The sequence below is a fragment of the Bombina bombina genome, chromosome 4 (assembly GCF_027579735.1).
Source record: "Bombina bombina isolate aBomBom1 chromosome 4, aBomBom1.pri, whole genome shotgun sequence".
Taxonomy (NCBI): domain Eukaryota; kingdom Metazoa; phylum Chordata; class Amphibia; order Anura; family Bombinatoridae; genus Bombina; species Bombina bombina.
Window position 1 is genome coordinate 882,257,548 of NC_069502.1, and position 22,252 is coordinate 882,279,799.

A 22,252-nucleotide genomic window follows, 5' to 3' on the forward strand; every position below is an offset into this window, starting at 1 on the left:
TTATCATTGCATAACCCTACTTATGTACCCAGCACTGCAGAATTTGGCAGCACTATACAAATAGACTATATTAAAGGGCCAGTAAACCTAGCAAATATGTTATATAATTCTGCACATAGAGTAGTATCTGCCTCAAGTAATTTCCATTCCTCCTTCACTGCTTTGGTAATCAACTTGCTCTCAGGAGTATAAGTAGTTACAAATGTCAATTGCTTGACAGTACTAGAGTTTCTTTCATTACTGGACACTGAGGGACTAGTAGCCATGTCACACATCTCCAACAGTTGTTTTTTCCTGTATCTCCTTTCCAAGAATCTCTGTGTCATCTCCTCCAATTGAACTTCACAAGTATCTGTATTTGTGTTGTTCCTGATGACCCATTGATACTGTGCCTTGGGGATGTTAAAAATCAGAGTTGGTTGATGGCAGCTCCTGGCATGGAACAGTGAGTTATGGTCAGTGCTCTTACGGAATAAGGTTGTACCTAATCCATCGGCAGTTTTGAAAATACGTACATCCAGATAATCAACCATACTGGTGCTGGCCGTGTGTGTGATATGGATGGTATTTTCCAACTTATTCAAGTGCTCAATACAAGCAAGTAGGTTCTCTTCACCACCCTCCCATATGAGGAACAGATCATCTATGTAGCGACAATAATACTTGATCTGTTTAGTCTCATAGATGTTCATCTTTACTGTCTCATATTATGTCATGTTTCGGGGTCTGATCAGTGTATGGTCTTAGTTCTGCGTGGCTTTTCTTGGGCTGTGTACTAGTGCTCTCCAGTCTGTTATTCTTACAGCTAAGACAACAGCTGTATCTGGAATCCAGCATATCTCAGCAAGGGTTTTGTTCTTTGCTTTATTTACAGAGCTTGGGGGTTCTGTTCTCTCCTGGGGTTGGCCTAATAGGTCTCTTCTATATATTGGATTGAGGTTTGATCAGTATCCTGTTGTTGGTCAATTTCCACATGAGTTCTGGATTTTTGTTAAATTTCTTTTTCATTAGTGAATAGGTCATTCCCCAAGGAGGGGGTTTATACTTATTGACGACTCTAAGGATAGTACTGGACATATCACTTGGTGCATTAATATAAGGTTTTGACCTGGCGGTGTGATACTTTGTGTGGTGATAATAAACAGTACTTGTACATTGCTTGCTGTGCACACTATTGTGGGCACTTAGTGTAGTGGTAAAAGTAGTTCATACATATGAGCAGTTTGCAAATTGAGTATTTTGCATATTGTGTATATTGCAGAATATTGTGGTCTGGGGTCAGTTATAGGGAGAAGAGCACTTGTTGTTGGGCTGGCAATATTCGGATTACAGTGGTGAGCGGATGTGCAGTGCTAGGGCTTATGTTTGTGTTTATATTCGGTTATTTCCTCTAGCTCTGCCTTTCCTATTGTTCCCCCTGCATGCTCTACGTATAGAATGTATATGGGATGCGCTAGACTAAATAAGTGTTATGATGATCTTGCACACAGTAACATATTCTAAATGCACGGTTATGTTGTGGGAGCTACGCTATGTGGTGACCCCCCCCCCTTGACAGGGTGAGTGGTATCGGCTTGCGTTAGACTGGCGGATTCCGCCCTTATGATGATGGTGTGTTGTGCCTGCTTCAGAGTGTTTGGGTGAGTGATATCGGCTTGCGATAGGCTGGTGGATTCCAACCCCGACGATGACGGCGTGTTGTGCCTGCTTCGTTGTGTTGGGCAGGTATGTGAGAGCGTGTTTCTATTGGCTTGTTTCGGGTTTGACGTATGGCTAGCCATGGGTGTACATGGAGGCTCGCCCTGGTTCAGTGATTGGCCTGGGGGGAATGTGGGTGGTTTTGTTTATGACAAGTCTAAGTTTCAGCTGCTGTATGTACCAATGTTTGAACTTGTTTGTAGCTAGCGGAGGAGTTATGCCACTCACTTTATGTTTTACTTGATCACTAGTTTATATGAATTTGATTGTTGATTATCGGACAGTCAACTACATGGACAGTCATGATTGGCTGATTCCTGGGGGAGGGGTTTCAGGGACTTTAAATGTTCGGTTTGTTCACATTTTGTTTGTCAAAGGAAGGTACTGTATCTGGTCCCGAAACATCACAATAAATAAAGGAATTTTGGTTGCCACAGACATCCAAAGACCAGTGAGTGCTTATTACTACGACTTTATATATATATATATATATATATATATATATATATATATATATATACACACACACACACACATACACAAAGCATGTGTGAGATATGCACTCTTGCTATAAATATCTTTTTTATATTTAATAGTTTTTTTCATTCAGTTTTGTCATATACAACAATAAATAAATAAAAATAACATAAATGAGTTAGAATACAAAAGCACAAGGGTAAAAAAAGCTCTACAGCAAGTACAAATTATATCTTCAGGTTTACCTCTTCACATCTGTTTTGTTTAAGGTAGATGAACCCGTGTGTATGAGTAAGGATGTAAGAAAGATGGAGGGTTAGGTGAGGATGGAGATCCACCTGTAATGAGCTAGACTCGTTGGCTTTGGTGGTTCATTTGTTTTAAATTGTTCCCAATAGAATTTAATATTGGGAACATTTTTATATTTTTCCCTTCCAAAAGTAGCAATTCTTCTAACCTAGATGTCCAAAGTTGATCAAAGGAGGTGAATGTTTTTACCAATGTCTTGCTATCAGGGATTTTGCACTATTTATGGCAATTTGGAACAGGGCTGTCCTTATTTTGCAGGTGCCTGGAGGTCTAGAATTCAGCAATGCCTATGCGATTTTAAGCGAGAAACTATTTCCAAATAAATATTTGAATAATCTTTCGACATTATACCACAAGGGCCTGAAATGATGGCATTCCCACCATATGTGAGACATGCTACCAATACTGCCACAGTCTCTCCAGCCTAAGTTAGAGGTGTGTGGATAAATGTATTTGAGCCGGGCTAGTGTTAAATACCAGCATGTTAAAATGTTGTAATTTAAAGTGAAAGTCAACTTTAGCATTTCACAAATGCTAGGATTGACTAATGAAACAAATAAAGGTGACTTTCATTCATGAAGTATAAAATACTTCATGAAGAAAGCTCCTTTATTTGTTTCAAGTGATTGCTTCTCTGAGCAGCACAGGCAGCCCACAGCAGATCGCTGTTTTAGAAATAGAAATTCTTCTAACCTAGATGTCCAAAGATCGCTGTTTTGCTGAGAGGTAACATTTTCAACTCTTACCAAATAGCATATGGGAAATCCAGCGCCAAAAGCGCCAAGACGGATTTACTGCATGGCTATTGGCTAAGAGGTGAAAACGTCACCTCTAATAAAACAAAACAGCGATCTGCCATGGGATGCCATAGCAGCTCAGAGAGCTTGAAACAACTAAAGGAGCTTTCTTCATTAAGTATTTTATACCTCCTGTATGAAAGTCCCCTTTGTTTCAATAGTCAGTCCTAGCGTTTGTGAAATGCTAGGGTTGACTTTCACTTTAATTCTAATATTTGTGTAGAATTAGATGATTTGTGTGTGTGTCTAAAGATTGAGAGCCAAGCTTTTGTGTCAATATGACCATTAAATGATGTGTCCCATTTAGCTGTATAAGTAGGAAGCATGCTGTTATGTGGTTCAGAAAGTAGGTGTCTGGCCAACGCCAATGTACCTCATCGGGGAGTTCCCTTTAGACAAATACTCTCAAAGGTAGTCAGTAATCTGAGAAGACTGTGTTTATATGGTGAGGTCTGTAATAGATGATGTACCTGTACACATTTCAACCATTATCCCAGGTGACCACCCGGTAGTTAAGTTAGTGTTTGTTGAGATTTAAGCTTTCCATTCAGGTACCAAATCTCCATAAGGAAGATATGATCCCAATGTGGGTGTCGTAGAGCCCAACAAATTCACTATTTAAAAATATTGGTGTCAATGGTGAGTTATCAGAGGATATTCCCTCCACCTTTCTCAGTAATTTTCCCCATTCATTAAAAATGTGTTTGTGTATTGCTATGTGTTGGATGGTTTGGGGTCTTGCATCTCTATGAACCCAACACAAGGCTCCCACCTGAAGGTTATGAAGAATATGAGAGTCCATCATAACCCATACTTTAGATTTAGAGCTTGTATGCAAATCTATTATTTGTAGTATTATGTATCTATAATATGAAATAATGTTAAGAGACCCCAAGCCACCGTTGTCTAAGTCTTTATATAAGGTTTTACATTGAATTCTCAGCAAGTGCTAATACTTGCTTGAAGGTTATGTATATGCTGTGTTTGGGCAGTAAGGAAATGGGCAAGGTTTGAAATAAAAAATAATTTTGTGAAGAATAGTCATTTTGACTGCTTGGATTCTCCCCCACCAAGATATGGTTTTAAGGGATCATTCTTTTAAGGAAGATTGTATATTTAAGGGGCATTTTTGGTAATGTAAATCTAATAGAATTCAATAATTTACAGCTAGCTCCAAACCTAAATATTTAAGAGACCGATGTTGTAGATTATAAGGGCATAATTTATTGAGGGATAAAAAAATCTTTAGGAGATAGAGACACATTTCTGACTTTCGTGCATTGATGTAAAAATAAGAAAATGTACCGAAGGTATCTATTTCTTTCATAAGATCTGGAAGGGATAAGTGTGGAGAGGCAAGGGACAATAACACATCGGGGGGTAGTTATCAAGCCGTCTACTTTTCTGCCTTCGCCGGCCCAATACGCCCGCCTAAGCTCGCCTACCTTTGCCGCCGCGGACCTTGAATACGTTCGCCTAAGTTATCAAATAAAGCTGTCAAAAACCCGCGGGGCGATGAGCAGCGGACTGTGAGAGTTATCACTCATCCGATCTCACTGCTCTTCGGCTTTTTCCCAGCTTTATTGCTAGCCTGTCACTAAGCACCCACACTAAACTACACTGTTCTATCCCTATACCGGCGCCCCCGGAGCCTCCCGCAACTCAATAAAGTTACTAACCCCTAAACTGCCGCTCCTAGACCCTGCCGCAACTCTTATAAATGTATTAACCCCTAAACCGCCACTCCTAGACCCTGCCGCAACTCTGATAAATGTATTAACCCCTAAACCGCCGCTCCCGGACACCGCTGCCACCTACAGTATACCTAGTAACCCCTATCCTGCCCCCCCTATACCGTCGCCCTCTATAATAAAATTATTAACCCCTATCCTGCTGATCCCGCACCTCGCCGCAACTAAATAAATAGTTTAACCCCTAAACCGCCGCTCCCTGAACCCGCCACAACCTATATTAAACCTATTAACCCCTATCCTGCCCCCCCTACACCGTCGTCACCTATAATAAATTTATTAACCCCTATCCTGCCCCCCACTACACCGCCGCCACTGTAATAAAATTATTAACCCCTAAACCTAAGTCTAACCCTAACCCTAATGCCCCCCTAACTTAAATATTAATTAAATAAATCTAAATAATATTACTCTTATTAACTAAATTAATCCTATTTAAAACTAAATACTTACCTTTAAAATAAACCCTAATATAGCTACAATATAAATAATAATTATATTTTAGCTATCTTAGGATTTATTTTAATTTTACAGGCAACTTTCAATTTATTTTAACTAGGTACAATAGCTATTAAATAGTTATTAACTATTTAATAGCTTACCTAGCTAAAATAAACTGAAATTTACCTGTAAAATAAATCCTAACCTAAGTTACAATTACACCTAACACTACACTATACTTTAATAAATTATTCCTATTTAAAACTAAATACTTATCTATAAAATAAACCCTAATATAGCTACAATATCAATAATAATTATATTGTAGCTATCTTAGGATTTATATTTATTTTACAGGTAACTTTGTATTTATTTTAGCTAGTTAGAATAGTTATTAAATAGTTATTAACTATTTAATAACTACCTAGCTAAAAGAAATACAAAATTACCTGTAAAATAAATCCTAACCTAAGTTACAATTAAACCTAATACTACACTATCATTAAATTAATTAAATAAACTACCTACAAATAACTACAATTAAATACAATTACATAAACTAACTAAAGTTCAAAAAATAAAAAAAGCTAAGTTACAAAAAATAAAAAAATAAGTTACAAACATTTTAAAAATATTACAACAATTTTAAGCTACTTACACCTAATCTAAGCCCCCTAATAAAATAACAAACCCCCCCAAAATAAAAAATGCCCTACCCTATTCTAAATTAAATAAAGTTCAAAGCTCTTTTACCTTACCAGCCCTTAAAAGGGCCATTTGTGGGGCTTGCCCCAAAGAAAACTGCTCTTTTGCCTGTAAAAGAAAAATACAACCCCCCCCAACATTAAAACCCACCACCCACATACCCCTAATCTAACCCAAACCCCCCTTACAAAACCTAACACTAATCCCCTGAAGATCATCCTACCTTGAGTCGTCTTCACTCAGCCGAGCAGCGATGGAACCGAAGTGGAGTTAATCCTCCAAGCGGCGCTGAAGAAATCTTCCATCCAATGAAGTCATCATCCAGGCGGCGCTGAAGAAGTCTTCGATCTGGGCAATGTCCTCTTCCAAGAGGCGCGGAAGAGGTCTTCTATCCGTGCGATGTCATCTTCCAAGCCGGGTCTTGAATCTTCCTCCCGCCGACGCGGAACATCCTTCTTCACTGACGGACTACCGACGAATGAAGGCACCTTTAAGGGACGTCATCCAAGATGGCGTCCCCTCAATTCTTATTGGCTGATAGGATTCTATCAGCCAATCGGAATTAAGGTAGGAAAAATCTGATTGGCTGATGGAATCAGCCAATCAGATTCAAGTTCAATCCGATTGGCTGATCCAATCAGCTAATCAGATTGAGCTCGCATTCTATTGGCTGATCGGAACAGCCAATAGAATGCAAGCTCAATCTGATTGGCTGATTGGATCAGCCAATCGGATTGAACTTGAATCTGATTGGCTGATTCCATCAGCCAATCAGATTTTTCCTACCTTAATTCCGATTGGCTGATAGAATCCTATCAGCCAATCGGAATTGAGGGGACGCCATCTTGGATGACGTCCCTTAAAGGAGCCTTCATTCGTCGGTAGTCCGTTGGTGAAGAAGGATGTTCCGCGTCGGCGGGAGGAAGATTCAAGACCCGGCTTGGAAGATGACATCGCCCGGATAGAAGACCTCTTCAGTGCCTCTTGGAAGATGACATCGCCCGGATCGAAGACTTCTTCAGCGCCGCCTGGATGATGACTTCATCGGATGGAAGATTTCTTCAGCGCCGCTTGGAGGATTAACTTCTTCCGCTCCGGATGTCCACTTCGGTTCCATCGCTGCTCGGCTGAGTGAAGACGACTCAAGGTAGGATGATCTTCAGGGGATTAGTGTTAGGTTTTTGTAAAGGGGGTCTGGGTTAGATTAGGGGTATGTGGGTGGTGGGTTTTAATGTTGAGGGGGGTTGTATTTTTCTTTTACAGGCAAAAGAGCAGTTTTCTTTGGGGCAAGCCCCACAAATGGCCCTTTTAAGGGCTGGTAAGGTAAAAGAGCTTTGAACTTTATTTAATTTAGAATAGGGTAGGGCATTTTTTTATTTTGGGATGGTTTGTTATTTTATTAGGGGGCTTAGATTAGGTGTAAGCAGCTTAAAATTGTTGTAATATTTTTAAAATGTTTGTAACTTATTTTTTTATTTTTTGTAACTTAGCTTTTTTTATTTTTTGTAGTTTAGCTAGTCTATGTAATTGTATTTAATTGTAGTTATTTGTAGGTAGTTTATTTAATTAATTTAATGATAGTGTAGTATTAGGTTTAATTGTAACTTAGGTTAGGATTTATTTTACAGGTAATTTTGTATTTCTTTTAGCTAGGTAGTTATTAAATAGTTAATAACTATTTAATAACTATTCTAACTAGCTGAAATAAATACAAAGTTACCTGTAAAATAAATATAAATCCTAAAATAGCTACAATGTAATTATTAATTATATTGTAGCTATCTTAGGGTTTATTTTACAGGTAAGTATTTAGTTTTAAATAGGAATAATTTATTTAAGTATAGTGTAGTGTTAGGTGTAATTGTAACTTAGGTTAGATTTTATTTTACAGGTACATTTCTCTTTATTTTAGCTAGGTAGCTATTAAATAGTTAATAACTATTTAATAGCTATTGAACCTGGGTAAAATAAATTGAAAGTTGCCTGTAAAATTAAAATAAATCCTAAGAGAGCTACAATATAATTATTATTTATATTGTAGCGATATTAGGGTTTATTTTACAGGTAAGTATTTAGTTTTAAATAGGATTAACTTAGTTAATAATAGAAATATTATTTAGATTTATTTAATTAATATTTAAGTTAGGGGGGTGTTAGGGTTAGTGTTAGACTTAGGTTTAGGGGTTAATAATTTTATTACAGTGGCGGCGGTGTAGTGGGGGGCAGGATAGGGGTTAATAAATTTAATATATGTGGCGACGGTGTAGGGGGGGCAGGATAGGGGTTAATAAATTTAATATAGGTGGCGACGGTGTAGGGGGAGCAGGATAGGGGTTAATAAATTTAATATAGGTGGCAATGGTGTAGGGGGGCAGGATAGGGGTTAATAGGTATAATGTAGGTTACGTCGGGTTCAGGGAGCGGCGGTTTAGGGGTTAATACATTTATTATAGTTGCGGTGGGCTCCAGGAGCGGCGGTTTAGGGGTTAATATGTATAGAGTAGCTTGCGGTGGGTTCCGGGAGCGGCGGTTTAGGGGGTAATAACTTTATTTAGTTGCGGCAGTGTAGGGGGGACAGATTAGGGGTGTTTAGACTTGGGGTACATGTTAGGGTTTTAGGTGCAAACAGCTCCCATAGAAATCAATGGGATGTCTGTCAGCAGCGAACTTGTACTTTCGCTATGGTCAGACTCCCATTGATTCCTATGGGATCCGCCGCCTCCAGGGGTGGCGGTTTGAAAACCAGGTACGCTGGGCCGTAAAAGTGCCGAGCGTACCTGCTAGTCATTTGATAACTAACAAAAGTAGTGAGATTGTGCCGCACTTGTGTGCGGAACATCTGGAGTGACGTAAGAATCGATCTGTGTCGGACTGAGTCCGGGGGATCGAAGTTTACGTCAAAAAATTCTACTTTTGCCGGTCTCGAGCCTTTGATAACTAAGGCGAATCAGCCTCGCCACAAATACGCTGCGGAATTCCAGCGTATTTGAGGTTGACGGCTTGATAACTACCCCCCATCATCTGCATACATTATGTTTTGCTTCTTTTTGACCCATTTTAATACCAGATATTTGGTTATTTAATCTTATACGAGAGGCTAGGATTTCCATGGTAAGGATGAATAGAAGTGGCGAGAGGGGACACCCCTGACGGGTGCCATTGTTTATATCTAAAAAATCTGATAAGATACTATTTACTTTCACTTTTGCAGTAGGAGTAGAATATAAATAGGAAATACGAGAAATAGTTTTTGGCCCAAAACCAATTTTCTGGAAGGGTGGGCAATTTATTGGGTTTTAGAACTGTAATTTACAATTCTAGAAAATATTTATGGAAGGACCCTCCATTATCAATAGCAATCAACAAATTGGTCAGGTGTGGAGCTAATACATCCTTGAATGTCTTATAATATATGTTGGAAAAACTGTCATGGCCCGGGCTATTAGCAGTAGGAACGCCACCAATGACATCTGTGACTTTGCGAATGGTTATAGAAGAATCCAAGACTTTGCTTCTGGTTTAGTGATTTTCGTCAGGGTAGGGTGGTTAATATAAGATTCTTGTTTTGTAATATATTGTGTATCCTCTGAGGTAGTGAGGTTGAAATATCTTATTTTTGATATTTATTTTGTGGACAACCTGTGTAACTATGCTCATTAATATGGCTCTGCTGTTTAAAGTTGACAGTGAACCCAATTTTTTCTTACATGGTTCAGATAGAGCATGCAATTTTAAGCAACTTTCTAATTTACTCCTATTATCAAATTTTCTTCATTCTCTTTGTATCTCTATTTGAAAAGCAAGAATGTAAGTTTAGATGCCAGAACCATTTTTGGTTGTTCTTGCTGATTGGTGGATACATTTATCCACCAATAAACAAGTGCTGTCCAGGGTCTGAAACAAAAAATAGCTTAGATGCCTTTTTCAAATAAATATAGCAAGAGAATGAAGAAAAATAATAGGAGTAAATTAGAAAGTTGCTTAAAATTGCATGCTCTATCTGAATCATGAAAGAAAAAATTTGGGTTCAGTGTCCCTTTAATGGAGCTTCTTTATTGTATATCAGGTAGGAACTGTATAGGGTAGGGGTGAACTTGATGTTCTATCTTCTTTCAACCTCATCTACTATATTAATAAACAGAATTGTTGTAGTAAATTTTGATTGTAAGTTCCCACGGGAACAGGGCTCCCAATTCCCCCTGTATTTGTTTGTTAAATTTTGCCTGGTGCCTCTTATTGTACTGTCCTTTTATCTCTGTTACCCTTGGACAGCGCTGCGGAATCTGTTGGCGCTTTATAAATAAAGAATAATAATAATAATAATAAATAATTAAAATATAAACTGAACTTCAGTGTTTTTTTATATCTAGTATTTGTATTTTTAGAGTTACTTTTATTTGTGCTTCATTATGTATACAAACCTCAAATTTATCAGGAGCAGCAAATTCTAGAATTGGAATCTTTGTTAGTGCATTTCTAGAGTAAGCAACTTTTATCATGTCACTGAGTAATTGCAAAGTCCAGTTACTTCCTAGAATATATAAATAATAAAAAAAGAAAATTAATCTTAATTAATCCCATTAAAATGTGACCCATTAAACACAAGCAATCATATCTCTAAATTCAGTTTCTAGACAGAAATGTATCCAAACCATTTTTAAATGTATCTAAGGTATTGTCATTCACTACCTCCTTTGGTAATGAGTTACACAATTTTATTGCTCTTACAGTGAAAACATGTTTTCTTTGCAGGAGATTAAATCTCCTTTCCTCCAATCTTAAATTGTGACCTCTTGTCACAAACAATTTTCTTGGAATAAACAGAGCTTCTGCCATCTCTGTATATGGGCCTTGAGCTCCTTTTTTCTAGAGATAGGTGCTCCTATTTCAGTGTAAGGGAGATGTGTCACTTTAGTTATGGGTAAAATAAGTTGTGGTTGTAATTTATTATTGCAAGTACTGTGTGAGACTTTGTGGAGGATACCTTAGAGTGGCTCACACTTTAAGTTAGGGGTAACCCTGGTTGGTTTCTGAGTGAAAAATAGATTTGGGTGAGGGTAGCTTAGAATGAAGATATCTTATGATGTGCAATTCTACTTTAATGTAGAGAGAGAGGTTATGGTAGGATAAGCTTTGTGTGAAGAACTGAGAGTCTTCCGTAAAACAATATTTTCCTCCATAATTCACATAGACCATGCAATTATAAACAACTTTCCAATGTACTTCTATTATGCAATTTGTTTTGTTCTTTTGGTATCCTTTTTTGAAAAGCTCAGTAGCAGCAATGTACTATGCTAGCTGCTGATTGGTGGCTGCATATATATGCCTTTTCTCATTAGCTCACCAGAGGTTCTCAGGTATCTCCCATTGTTGCATTACTGCTCCTCCAACAAAGGATAACAAGAAAATGAAGCAAACTAGATAAAAAAAAGTTGAGAGTTGTTTAAAACTGTATTCTCTAAGTGATTCATGAAAGACAAATTTTGGGTTTCATGTTGCTTTAAGGATAGAGATCTTCTTGTGGGGGGTACATGGACCTTGGGGAAATTATTGTCCAAACTGAATAATGAGTTGCAGGGTTTCCTTTTTTAGGAACAGTTATGTGAGCGGGAGCTAGAAAATGTAGCGAGCCATTTGATTGGATGGATTTCTGCAGTAAGGTGTTAATAAGTTATTATGGGTGGTGCACTAGTAGCAGAGGGTTAATGTGAAGCAATAGTAGTCAAAGGGGGTAAGTAGGGTAATACAAAAGAAATATGACCTAAAGGTGCTAAATTTAATTATTCAATTTTTATCAAGGATCAAGTGAAGGGGGGTAATACTGCACTAGAAATACTCACATGTAGATGAGTTACAAAAGGCGTAACACCAACAAAGAGTGCTATTACCCCTAAGAAATGTGTGTAAATCAATTTAAGAATTAATATGCAAATATATCTCAGCAACCATAGAGCTGAAAACACATTCATACCATATCTTTATTATAATCACAATACAATCATACAAGGTTAAAAACACTTAAACTCTCCTATATAATACTTAGTAACAAGGTAATATGAAGCAAAGGGAAATGATACTAGGTAAGTATAGAACCAGTTAAGCGGATATTGAGTAGATACTATGGGGCCTATCTATCAAGCTCCAAATGGAGCTTGATGCCCCGTGTTTCTGGTGAGCCAGCAGGCTCGCCAGAACAGCAGTTATGGAGCAGCGGTCACAAAGACCGCAGCTCCATAACCTGTCCGCCTGCCCTGAGCAGGCGGACAGACATCGCTGGAAATCAACCCGATCGAGTACGATCGGGTTGATTGACACCCCCTGCTGGCGGCCCATTGGCCGCGAGTCTGCAGGGGGCGGCATTGCACCAGCAGCTCTTGTGAGCTGCTGGTGAAATGCTGAATACGGCGAGCGTATTGCTCGCCGAATTCAGCGAGGTCTGGTGGACCTGATCCACACTGTCGGATCAGGTCTGCTAGACCTTGATAAATAGAGGCATATGGGGCCTATTTGATGCAGGCAGGGCCGCGTGTGACGTGGGTGGGAGAGAGAGCGCAAAAGAGAGGGAAGAGAGAAAGCATAAAAGAGGGGGAGAGAGAGCATAAGAGGGGGGGGGGAAGAGAGAGCAAAGATGAGGGGGGAGAGAGCAAAAGTGGGGGGATAGAGAAAGCCAAAGAGGGGGGAGAGAGAGCAAAAGAGAGAGAGAAAGCAAAAGAGGGGGGAGAGAGAGCAAAAGAGAGAGAGAGCGCAAAAGAGAGGAAAGAGAGAGAGAGCGCAAAAGAGAGGGGGAGAGAGAGTGCAAAAAAGAGGGGGAGAGAGAGTGCAAAAAAGAGGGGGAGAGAGAGTGCAAAAGAGAGGGGGGAGAGAGAGCGCAAAAGAGAGGAAAGAGAGAGAGAGCGCAAAAGAGAAGGGGAGAGAGAGCGCAAAAAAGAGGGGGAGAGAGAGTGCAAAAGAGAGGGGGGAGAGAGAGTGCAAAAGAAAGGAGGGAGAGAGAGCGCAAAAGAGAGGGGGGAGAGAAAGCACAAAAGAGAGGGGGGAGAGAGCGCAAAAAAGAGTGGGCAGAGAGAGAGCGCAAAAGAGATGGGGGAGAGAGCGCAAAAGAGAGGGGGGAGAGAGAGCGCAAAAGAGAGGGGGAAAGAGAGCAAAAGAGAGGGGAGAGAGAGAGCAAAATAGAGAGAGGGGGAGAGAGAGAGAGCAAAAGAGAGGGGGGAGAGAGAGAGCAAAAGAGAGGGGGGAGAGAGAGAGCAAAAGAGAGGGGGGATAGAGAGAGAGCAAAAGAGAGGGGGGATAGAGAGAGAGCAAGGGGTGGAACCACTGTACTGCAAAAAATGGCCCATGTACACGGCCTTTAGGACTAGTGATAAAATATTTGGGTTAAACTTACAATAATTGCGAGTGTCTCATTACTTGGTAGTCACTTGAATTCTACATTTACGATTTAGAAATATTACATATTTTGTGCAAACCACATATTATGTTTACTTGTCTTTGCGTCAGGCAAGAATTGTATGGCTCCAATGATTATTGCAATGATGATTAATTTAGTTAGATAGTTTTTATAAGTAGAGATATCTATACTGTGTATTATAACTACATCATACTGCCAATTGTGTGTAAGGAGGAGGGCACCCGGGCCGCTATATACATATACAGAGGTGTTCATTACACTAGGCTCCTCCGTATGTCTTGTTACATAATGCTGTAGAAGGATTTTTTTTTAATTATGAGATTAGTTGAAAAATGTTATTTGGAATTGTTTTAATAATGTCAAGTTGAAAAACTTGTATAGGACCCAATAGTTAAATAAAAGTTAGTGAAGTGTATGGACATTTATATCTAGTGTGATTATATATTTATCAGATTATAAGGTTTTATACCTATCTGGTAAAATGCGATATAAAAATATAACAAGGTGGCAACAAAAATTAAAACAATAAGAGTGAGAAAAATTAATGTGCAAAACTTAAATATGACATACATACACTGAAGTTAATAAATTGTAAGGTGTATTGTGCACAATATGAGCTGAGTTCCACTAATTAGATGAAAGTGGTCACAATAATATCTGTGAATATGTGTTTTTAAAAAAAAAATAGCTAATAACTGTGAATGTGCTATACAAAAAGAAAAATCTTTTAAAAATAAATCTTAGTTAATGAGTGTTGCTGTGAAGGTGTGCTGAAGAAGAATATGAACTATGAGTTGTTCTTTGGTTTATATTGCATGTTATCTTAAAAAATGTAAGGATATGGAAAGATTTTTATAGGTAAACATAATAATTATTGCTCTCATTGAGTCCTTTAGGTTGTAAAGCATCTAGTAGATATATCCATCTACATTCTGTTCGTAGAAGTGCTTCTTCCAAGTTGCCCTCTCTTATGCCCAACGATATTTTCTGTTTGACAGCATAACGTAGATCTGTGGGTAAGCTCTTATGTAATTATAAGAGGTTAGGGTTTTACCTTTGGATAAATCTTTTTTTAGAGTTTTTAATGTTATTGGCATGTTCCAGAATCCTTACTCTCACCTCTCAGGTTGTCATGCCTACATAAACCTTTTTTCAAGAACATTGGATATAAATCACTCCAGAAGATAGACATGTATAGTGTTGTTCCAGTTTATGTATTTTCCCCGTTTTATCTGTGATCTGTTTGATTTTTGTCACATAGGTGCATGCAGAGCAAGAACCACAGGGGTACATTCCTGGATCTTTAGGTATTTTCTTAGGGATATGAACGTAGTGGCTTTGGACTAGCTGCTCCTTTAGATTTCTGGGTCTTTTATATACCCTGTTGTTATTTTCTGACCTATCAGTGGTGCTAAGGTGGCATCATTTTGTAGTATATGCCATTGTGAGTTCATAATCCCAATAATCTGTCACATCTGGGGATTATATGTGGTAATTAGTCTAGGGCAAGTTTCTTCTTGAGTTTTCTCTTGGATTTTGGACTTGGTCTTTAATAAAATTAGCATTGTGTGTTTGATTGTTGTTCGCATTGGTAGATAAAAAGTAAATAACTGCTTTGAGGCCATCTTCATGGCGAATGCTGGTATAAATTGACTCAACATCCATGGTTACCAACCAGGTCGATTCAGTTACATGGAGATCATCAAGTACTTGTAGTACTTCCATTGTGTCACGAATGTATGAGGGTAACATTAAGTATTCTCTTAGTCTTAAATCTATATATTTACTGGCTGATTTGGTTAAATTTGTATTACCTGACGCTATCGGCCTTCCGGCCTTGTAAGGCAGCCATTCTGGCTGATTTTACTTCTCGTTTGCTATACCCTCTTTGTATGATTGTATTGTTATTCTAATAAATATATGGTATGAATGTGTTTTTTCAGCTCTATGGTTGCTGAGATATATTTGCATATTAATTCTTAAATTGATTTACACAAATATTTCTTACTGGTAATAGTACTCTTTGTTGTTGTTACTCATCTACATGTGGTTAATGTGAAACACCAGCATGTGTATTTATACCGTATAGAATCATGTGTAGGGAGCGTTATTAAATTAGATGTATTTCTCAGAATAATTCTGTTCAGATAATGAAAAATTTGAAAACATTAGAGACTTTTCTAAATACCCCAAATAGTTTCATATTCTACGGGACAGTCCTAAATTGGGACCACAGTAATGCTTTTCCTATACTATGTCCTGGCTTATCTTCGGCATAACTGGAGCTGGTTAAAGCCTACACATAACCAATTTAGAGGTATTTAACGTTCCCACGTGCATGCTAACTCAGCTAGAAGTAAGCTTTTTGCTCACGTAGGGTAACGCTTGTTTTACAAGTTGGAAGTAAAAAGTTTGTTTGTGCCTTAATCCGATGCATGCAAAAAACCAAACTTAGAATACCTCGACCACATTAATGTATTCCCCGTAAATATCAATGGAGCAAAAACAGTGAGAAAAAACCTAACACCCTACTCACACGCAAACCCAATTGCATATTCTCAAATGCACTAATTTGACATGAAAATGAATATTTCTTATTCCAATGTTCTTCACATAGCAGATTATGTTCTATTTATTATTAAATACATATTTCTACATATATCTGGTGGTATTTTGGTACAAATATATATATATATATATATATATATATATACAGTATATATATATAATTATATATACAGTAGGTATATATATATATATATATATATATATATATATATATATATATATATATATATATATATATATATATAGGAATATATATTTAAAAATTCTTAGAACATATTCTGCTATAATATGAATGTGAAATATTTACAGTAAATACAAAAGCATACCACTTTATTAAATATGAATATTGCATAAATATGATTTTTCATGTTTTCATCTATGTGATTGCAAAGGGCTCCAATCCACCTATATATAATGGGTGCAATCACATATGTGAAGCTGGGTGCAAAACCCAGCGTTGACAATTTTTTGTGTTATCGAGCGATCACATATACTCCACAGCAGACAAGCTGCTTTGCATTGTGGGGGGTTGGCAGTTTAAGGGTTTATATAGTAGTTTGCATTCTGGGGGAATGGCGGTTTAGGGGTTAATACATTTTACTAGTTATTGCGATGTGGGGGATGGCGGGTTAGGGGTTAATATGTTTATTTAGTATTTGCGATGTGGGTGGCTGGCGGTTTAGGGGTTTTGACGTGTTGGTTTAATTTTTTTTTGTCCGGTTTAGATTTTTACATGCAATTTCAACTTTTTTTTTATTTTTCAGTTACGCGTGCATGATGATATACTGGCGTAAGTTACTGGTAACGCCAGAAATGTGTAGTTGCACACATTTCTGAACCTCAACAGTTTTTCCCAACTTACGGCAGTATATCTTCTGGCGGCGCGGGTTATGTGATTCACCCGATGTGTGAGGTGAATTTACGGGTAGCAGTAATGCAGAATGTAATCTCGCCCAATATATCTATTTATGTGTGTGTATGTTTATATATATATATATATATATATATATGTGTGTGCATCATCCATGACTGGGGTTAACTGCCTGTGGCTCTGGTGACATCACAGCTTTTTTGGAGTGCTATTTAGCACCCAGGGCTGGATGTTGCTGAGTCACAGGATGTGTACCTGATCCGGTCTTGGAGTGCAGTTCCCTTCCATGTTTTGTATTTTCTATGGGTGATTACATCCACCTGTGCACCCCTTCTTTGTTCTCAGTCTGTTTGGCTTTGTGAGCTCGCATGATGGTGTGGCTGTGTTAGGGACTCAGGCAATGGAAAGGACCTTGACGTGGTGCCTGTGCTTTCCCATTTGGCCAGATGCGGTGACTAACCTTTCCAGTTGTGATTTTATCTTAGCTGTGAGCTAGCTGGTGAGTGCTGGGTGTTTCTATGTGTTGTATTACTTTTTATTTGTAATCCCCCTTGTTTCTTGCACCCATTCCGGACTGGGGTTAACTGCCTGTGGCTCTGGTGACATCACAGCTTTTTTGGAGTGCTATTTAGCACCCAGGGCTGGATGTTGCTGAGTCACAGGATGTGTACCTGATCCGGTCTTGGAGTGCAGTTCCCTTCCATGTTTTTTTTATATATATATATATATATATATATATATATATATATATATATATATATATATATATATATATATATATATATATCCCTATCGACACTCTTAATTTCCTATTCACAGAGATAAATTTTCTCTACTGGGTTCGCCTAGGGTTTTCACTTTATTATATATCATTAGATCCTATGGATAAATTCTTCACGCAGGCAAAAGTAAATTCGCCCACAATGCCTGCAAAAGCAAAAGACAAAAGAACCAAAACTAATGAGGCAAATACTGACCCTAGCCTAGACTTATCCATCTCCAGAATGGATATGCAGTCCCTTCTTGTACAAATAACTGAGTTGTTTACACCCCAGTTTAATAGTATTAAGAAAGACTTATCTAGTATCTCCACTGATCTGATAACTCTTACTTCTGAAGTGAGACAATTTGCTGAAAATAGAGTATCCGACTTGGAGGATCTAGCTAACTCGCAAGAATCTACATTACAGAAACTAGAGGTGAAAATTAATAGCTTACAGATACGTTTAGATGAAATGGAAGACCGAGCAAGATGTAATAATTTAAGAATAATTGGGCTCCCAGAAAACCCTGAATTTGAAGATTTAATTAAAGTCACCTCGGTATTACTCCCGCAAGCATTAGGGTTTCCCCCTCAGAAGCTTCCCCTTGAGGTCGAAAGAACTCATAGAGTTAAAAATAAGATATTACTCTTTCAAGACTTTTCAAATTAAACATCCTCAAAGAGAAAATTGATGGCCCCTTTTTGCACTCAGCTGATAAATAAGGGTCCTAAAGCCCGTCTAGTCTACCCAACCAAAATTGTACTAGAGAATAATGGTAGTAGTTTGATATTTAATAATGTTAGCGAAGTGAAGGACTACATTGAGTCAAAAAGAGCTTTATAGAGTTTATGCTACTATTATCTATGGTGGAGGTATTATGTCTGCCAATACCATCTAAATATATAATAGCTTGTTATTACAAAGCATTAGTCTACTACAGAAGATTTGTGATTTATATGGGCAATGTTGTAGGTATCTGTATTGCATTTATTTTAAATGTATTGTTTCTTTTTTTTTTTTTTTCTTCCTTCCTTCTCTCCCCCTCTTGTCTGGTCTCTTAGAATGAGTATACACCAGATTTTTATTTTTCTACATGAATAAATTTAAAATCTTTTCTTGGAATGTTGGAGGAATCTCCTCCCCAGCTAAACGTAAGCTCATTAATAAACATCTGGCTAAGGATAAACCAGATGTTGTTTTTCTACAGGAGACGCACTTGAATGAGGTAGAAGCTTCCAAATTAAGGATTAAATGGGTAGGAAGGGTTATTGGGGCTCCCTCTTTTAATAGAAAATGCAGGGTAGCGATACTATTTAATAAAGATCTAGAATACTCAGTTATTAATAGTGAAATTGACCCAGAAGCCCAGTTTATTATCTCACAGGTATTAATTAATTATACTAAATTTGTTTTATATAATATTTATGGGCTGATAACGCATCCCCTGAATTTTGGAAAAAAATTCAAGTTAAAATGTTTCCTTTAATTAAAGAAAATTTTATAATTGGTGGTGATTTTAATTTAACCCCATGTCCTGTATTAGATAGACTTTCGGGTAAAAATTTGAAATCCTATAATAGAAGTGCAAAATTGTTTAGGAAAATGTGTCATTTTCTCAAACTGAGTGATATTTGGAGGCTTAGGAATCCAGACTCGCAGGTATTCACCTGCAAATCTAAATCCTTTAAAACATTTTCAAGAATCGATTTATTTTTAATCTCGGAATCCTTGTTTATTCGGAAAATACATACCTCTATTAGTGATATATCAATTTTAGATCATGCCATTATCTCACTTATTTTTTTTCCTGAAAATAAAGTTGAAAATAAAATGGATAGATTTTTTTTCCCCACTGTTCCTGCATAATAATGTCAAATTCTGTTTGTGGTTAAAGCAGGAGTGAAAAGATTTTTGCAGTTTTAATATTGATTTTTTTAATAAAACTGAAATCTTTTGGGAAACCGCCAAAGCGGTACTTCGGGGTGAAATCAAAGCTTACATGATTATCTTAAAAAAAAAAAAAAAAAGAGGCCGGTCGAAATTCAACTTACCAACCAGGTGAGGAATACATATAGAAAATATCTGTTAGAGCAAACAAGTATAAATTGGAATATCTATCTAGATGCTAGAAAGTCGAGAGATCTATTTTTTAAACAAAAGTCAATGGAACAAGAGTTAAAAATCAATTTACACTTTAGAGGATTTCATGGATGTTCCACTAAACATCTTGCTAGACTTGTAAAAAATAGAAAAAAAAAGAAACTACATATCAGCTATTAAAATAGGTAATACTAGACATATAGAAACAGAGGAGATTAGTAAAGGATTTTTTGATTTTTATCAATTACTTTATACAGATATAGATAGTAACTCTGCTAGTCAAGATAAATTCTGACGGAGTAATAAATTACCACAGATCTCGGAGGAAGATTGCCGGACGTTGAATGCATCAATTAAGGAGGAAGAAATTAGTTAAGCAATAGGGCATCTCAAATTAAATAAAGCTGCGGGGCCAGATGGCCTTCCGGTGGAATTTTAGAAATTTATTAGAGGAAAATCCTATGTCCACATATTTTTCTGCAGCAAATATCAAGTTAATTCTTAAAAAAGGGGAAAACCCTGAAGATCCGGCCTCATATAGACCTATATCCATACTAAATACGGATTATAAATTATTATCTTCCATACTTGCTAAGAGGCTTATTGTGATACTTGATAAAATTATACATGTGGATCAGGTGGGTTTTATGCTCTCTAGAAATTCTACTAAACACATTCGGACTGTGACTACATTTATAGATTTTTGTTAGAATATGGAAAGAAATAATAAGGATAAAAATAAACGTTCTCAGGATATTGCACTTCTCACTTTACCTTACCACCTAAAAAGGCCTTTGATTCTATCTCCTGGGGTTACCTCTTGAAGGCCTTAAATAATTTTGGGGTTAAGAACCAGTTTGTGCAGTTTGTTCAGAAACGTTATAGTTCTCCAACGTCTTTTCTCTTGATTAATAACTCTTTATCTTCCAAACTTATATTGAAAAGAGGAACACGGCAAGGTTGTCCATTGCGCCCCTCTTATTTAATATTGCTCTTGAGCCCTTAGCTATTAAATTAAGAGAAAAGATGAAAGGTGTAGTGTTAAGATTTTACTCTATGCGGATGACCTATTGCTTTTTCTTAATGATACTAGACAATCAATCCCTCTGATTCTCAAATGTCTTCATGAGTTTAGTCTATTCTTGGGATATAGGATCAATTTTCAGAAACGTGAGCTCTTATGGATTAAAAAAATCAGTAGATAGCCTACAAGAACGGTGGATACTATCAAATATTTAGGTATACTGATTAATATAAATCCTAAAAAGTGGTATAGCTTGAACTTTCACTTATTGTTTAATAAAATAACATCAGATCTAGTACTGTGGGCTGCTTTTCCACTATCCTTGATAGCTTGTGTCAATCTAATAAAAACAATTATTTTTCCTCGACTCCTTTATCCTCTGCAAAATTTACCAGTATTTATACTTAACAAAGATTTAAATAAACTATATTCTTGGATCTCTAGATTTATCTGGGGGGGGGGGGAGTAAAAAGCCGCGGATTTCCTCAGATAGGTTGATGCTAAAAAAAAGATATGGCTGGACTTTCTCTACCTAATTTTAAATTATATAATTGGGCTGCTATGATAAAGGTAGCAATAGATTGGGTCACAGAGGCCAGTACTTTTTCTTCTTTCTATTTGGAAAGTTATTATATTGCTCCATTTTCTTTAAAGGCAATCCTGCACTGTCCACCCAAATCATTACCTGCCAATGTTCATAGTCTCATATCTTTTAAAAATATTGTTTTGGCGTGGCAGAAATGTTGCAGTCTTTTAGAGATAGATCCAAGCTTCTCGGATTTTCTCCCTATTATAGGAAACCCACAATTTATACCAGGGATTCATAATAAGGCTTTTTTATCTTTAAAGGAAAATAATATTATTACAATATCACAGATTTTGTCAGGGGATGGACAGATATTATCTTTTCAAGATATAGTTCAGCACTATGATATTTCTAATAAGACCTTTTTTGCATATCTGCAATTGCGACATTTTGTAATATGCATAATTTCTGTCTCCCTCTTTCGTTAGCTTGGTCTGACATTGAGATGTGTTTTATAAAATGTATTCTGGGCGATGCCTTTTTCTCAGAAATATTATTAACAGATGTCTATATATCTGCCCAGATTTAGATTCCGATAAAATTAGACTAAGTTTCTTAGCCCTCAATCGTTGTTTAATCTCTACGTCTTGGAAGGAGTCTCATTTGAAAATTATTAATAATTATTATATAACTCCCTATAGATTGAATAAAATGTATCCAGCTACAACCCCAGAATGTCCATGATGTAGAATGCCATTAGTAGATCTTTGTCACATGATATGGTACTGTCCAAAGATATTTCAACTTTGGCAAAAA

The 22,252-nt window shown here is 37.1% G+C and overlaps 1 protein-coding gene across 1 annotated transcript in view; it reads right to left on the minus strand.

The window, feature by feature from the left end:
• The window catches only part of LOC128657429 (sulfotransferase 6B1-like), an 86,149-nt gene that overhangs the window by 40,665 nt on the left and 23,232 nt on the right, over positions 1-22,252 (minus strand). Inside the window, exon 3 of the mRNA XM_053711781.1 lies at positions 10,600-10,709. Within this exon, the coding sequence (XP_053567756.1) occupies positions 10,600-10,709 (110 nt within the window). The remainder of the gene's footprint in view (positions 1-10,599; positions 10,710-22,252) is intronic.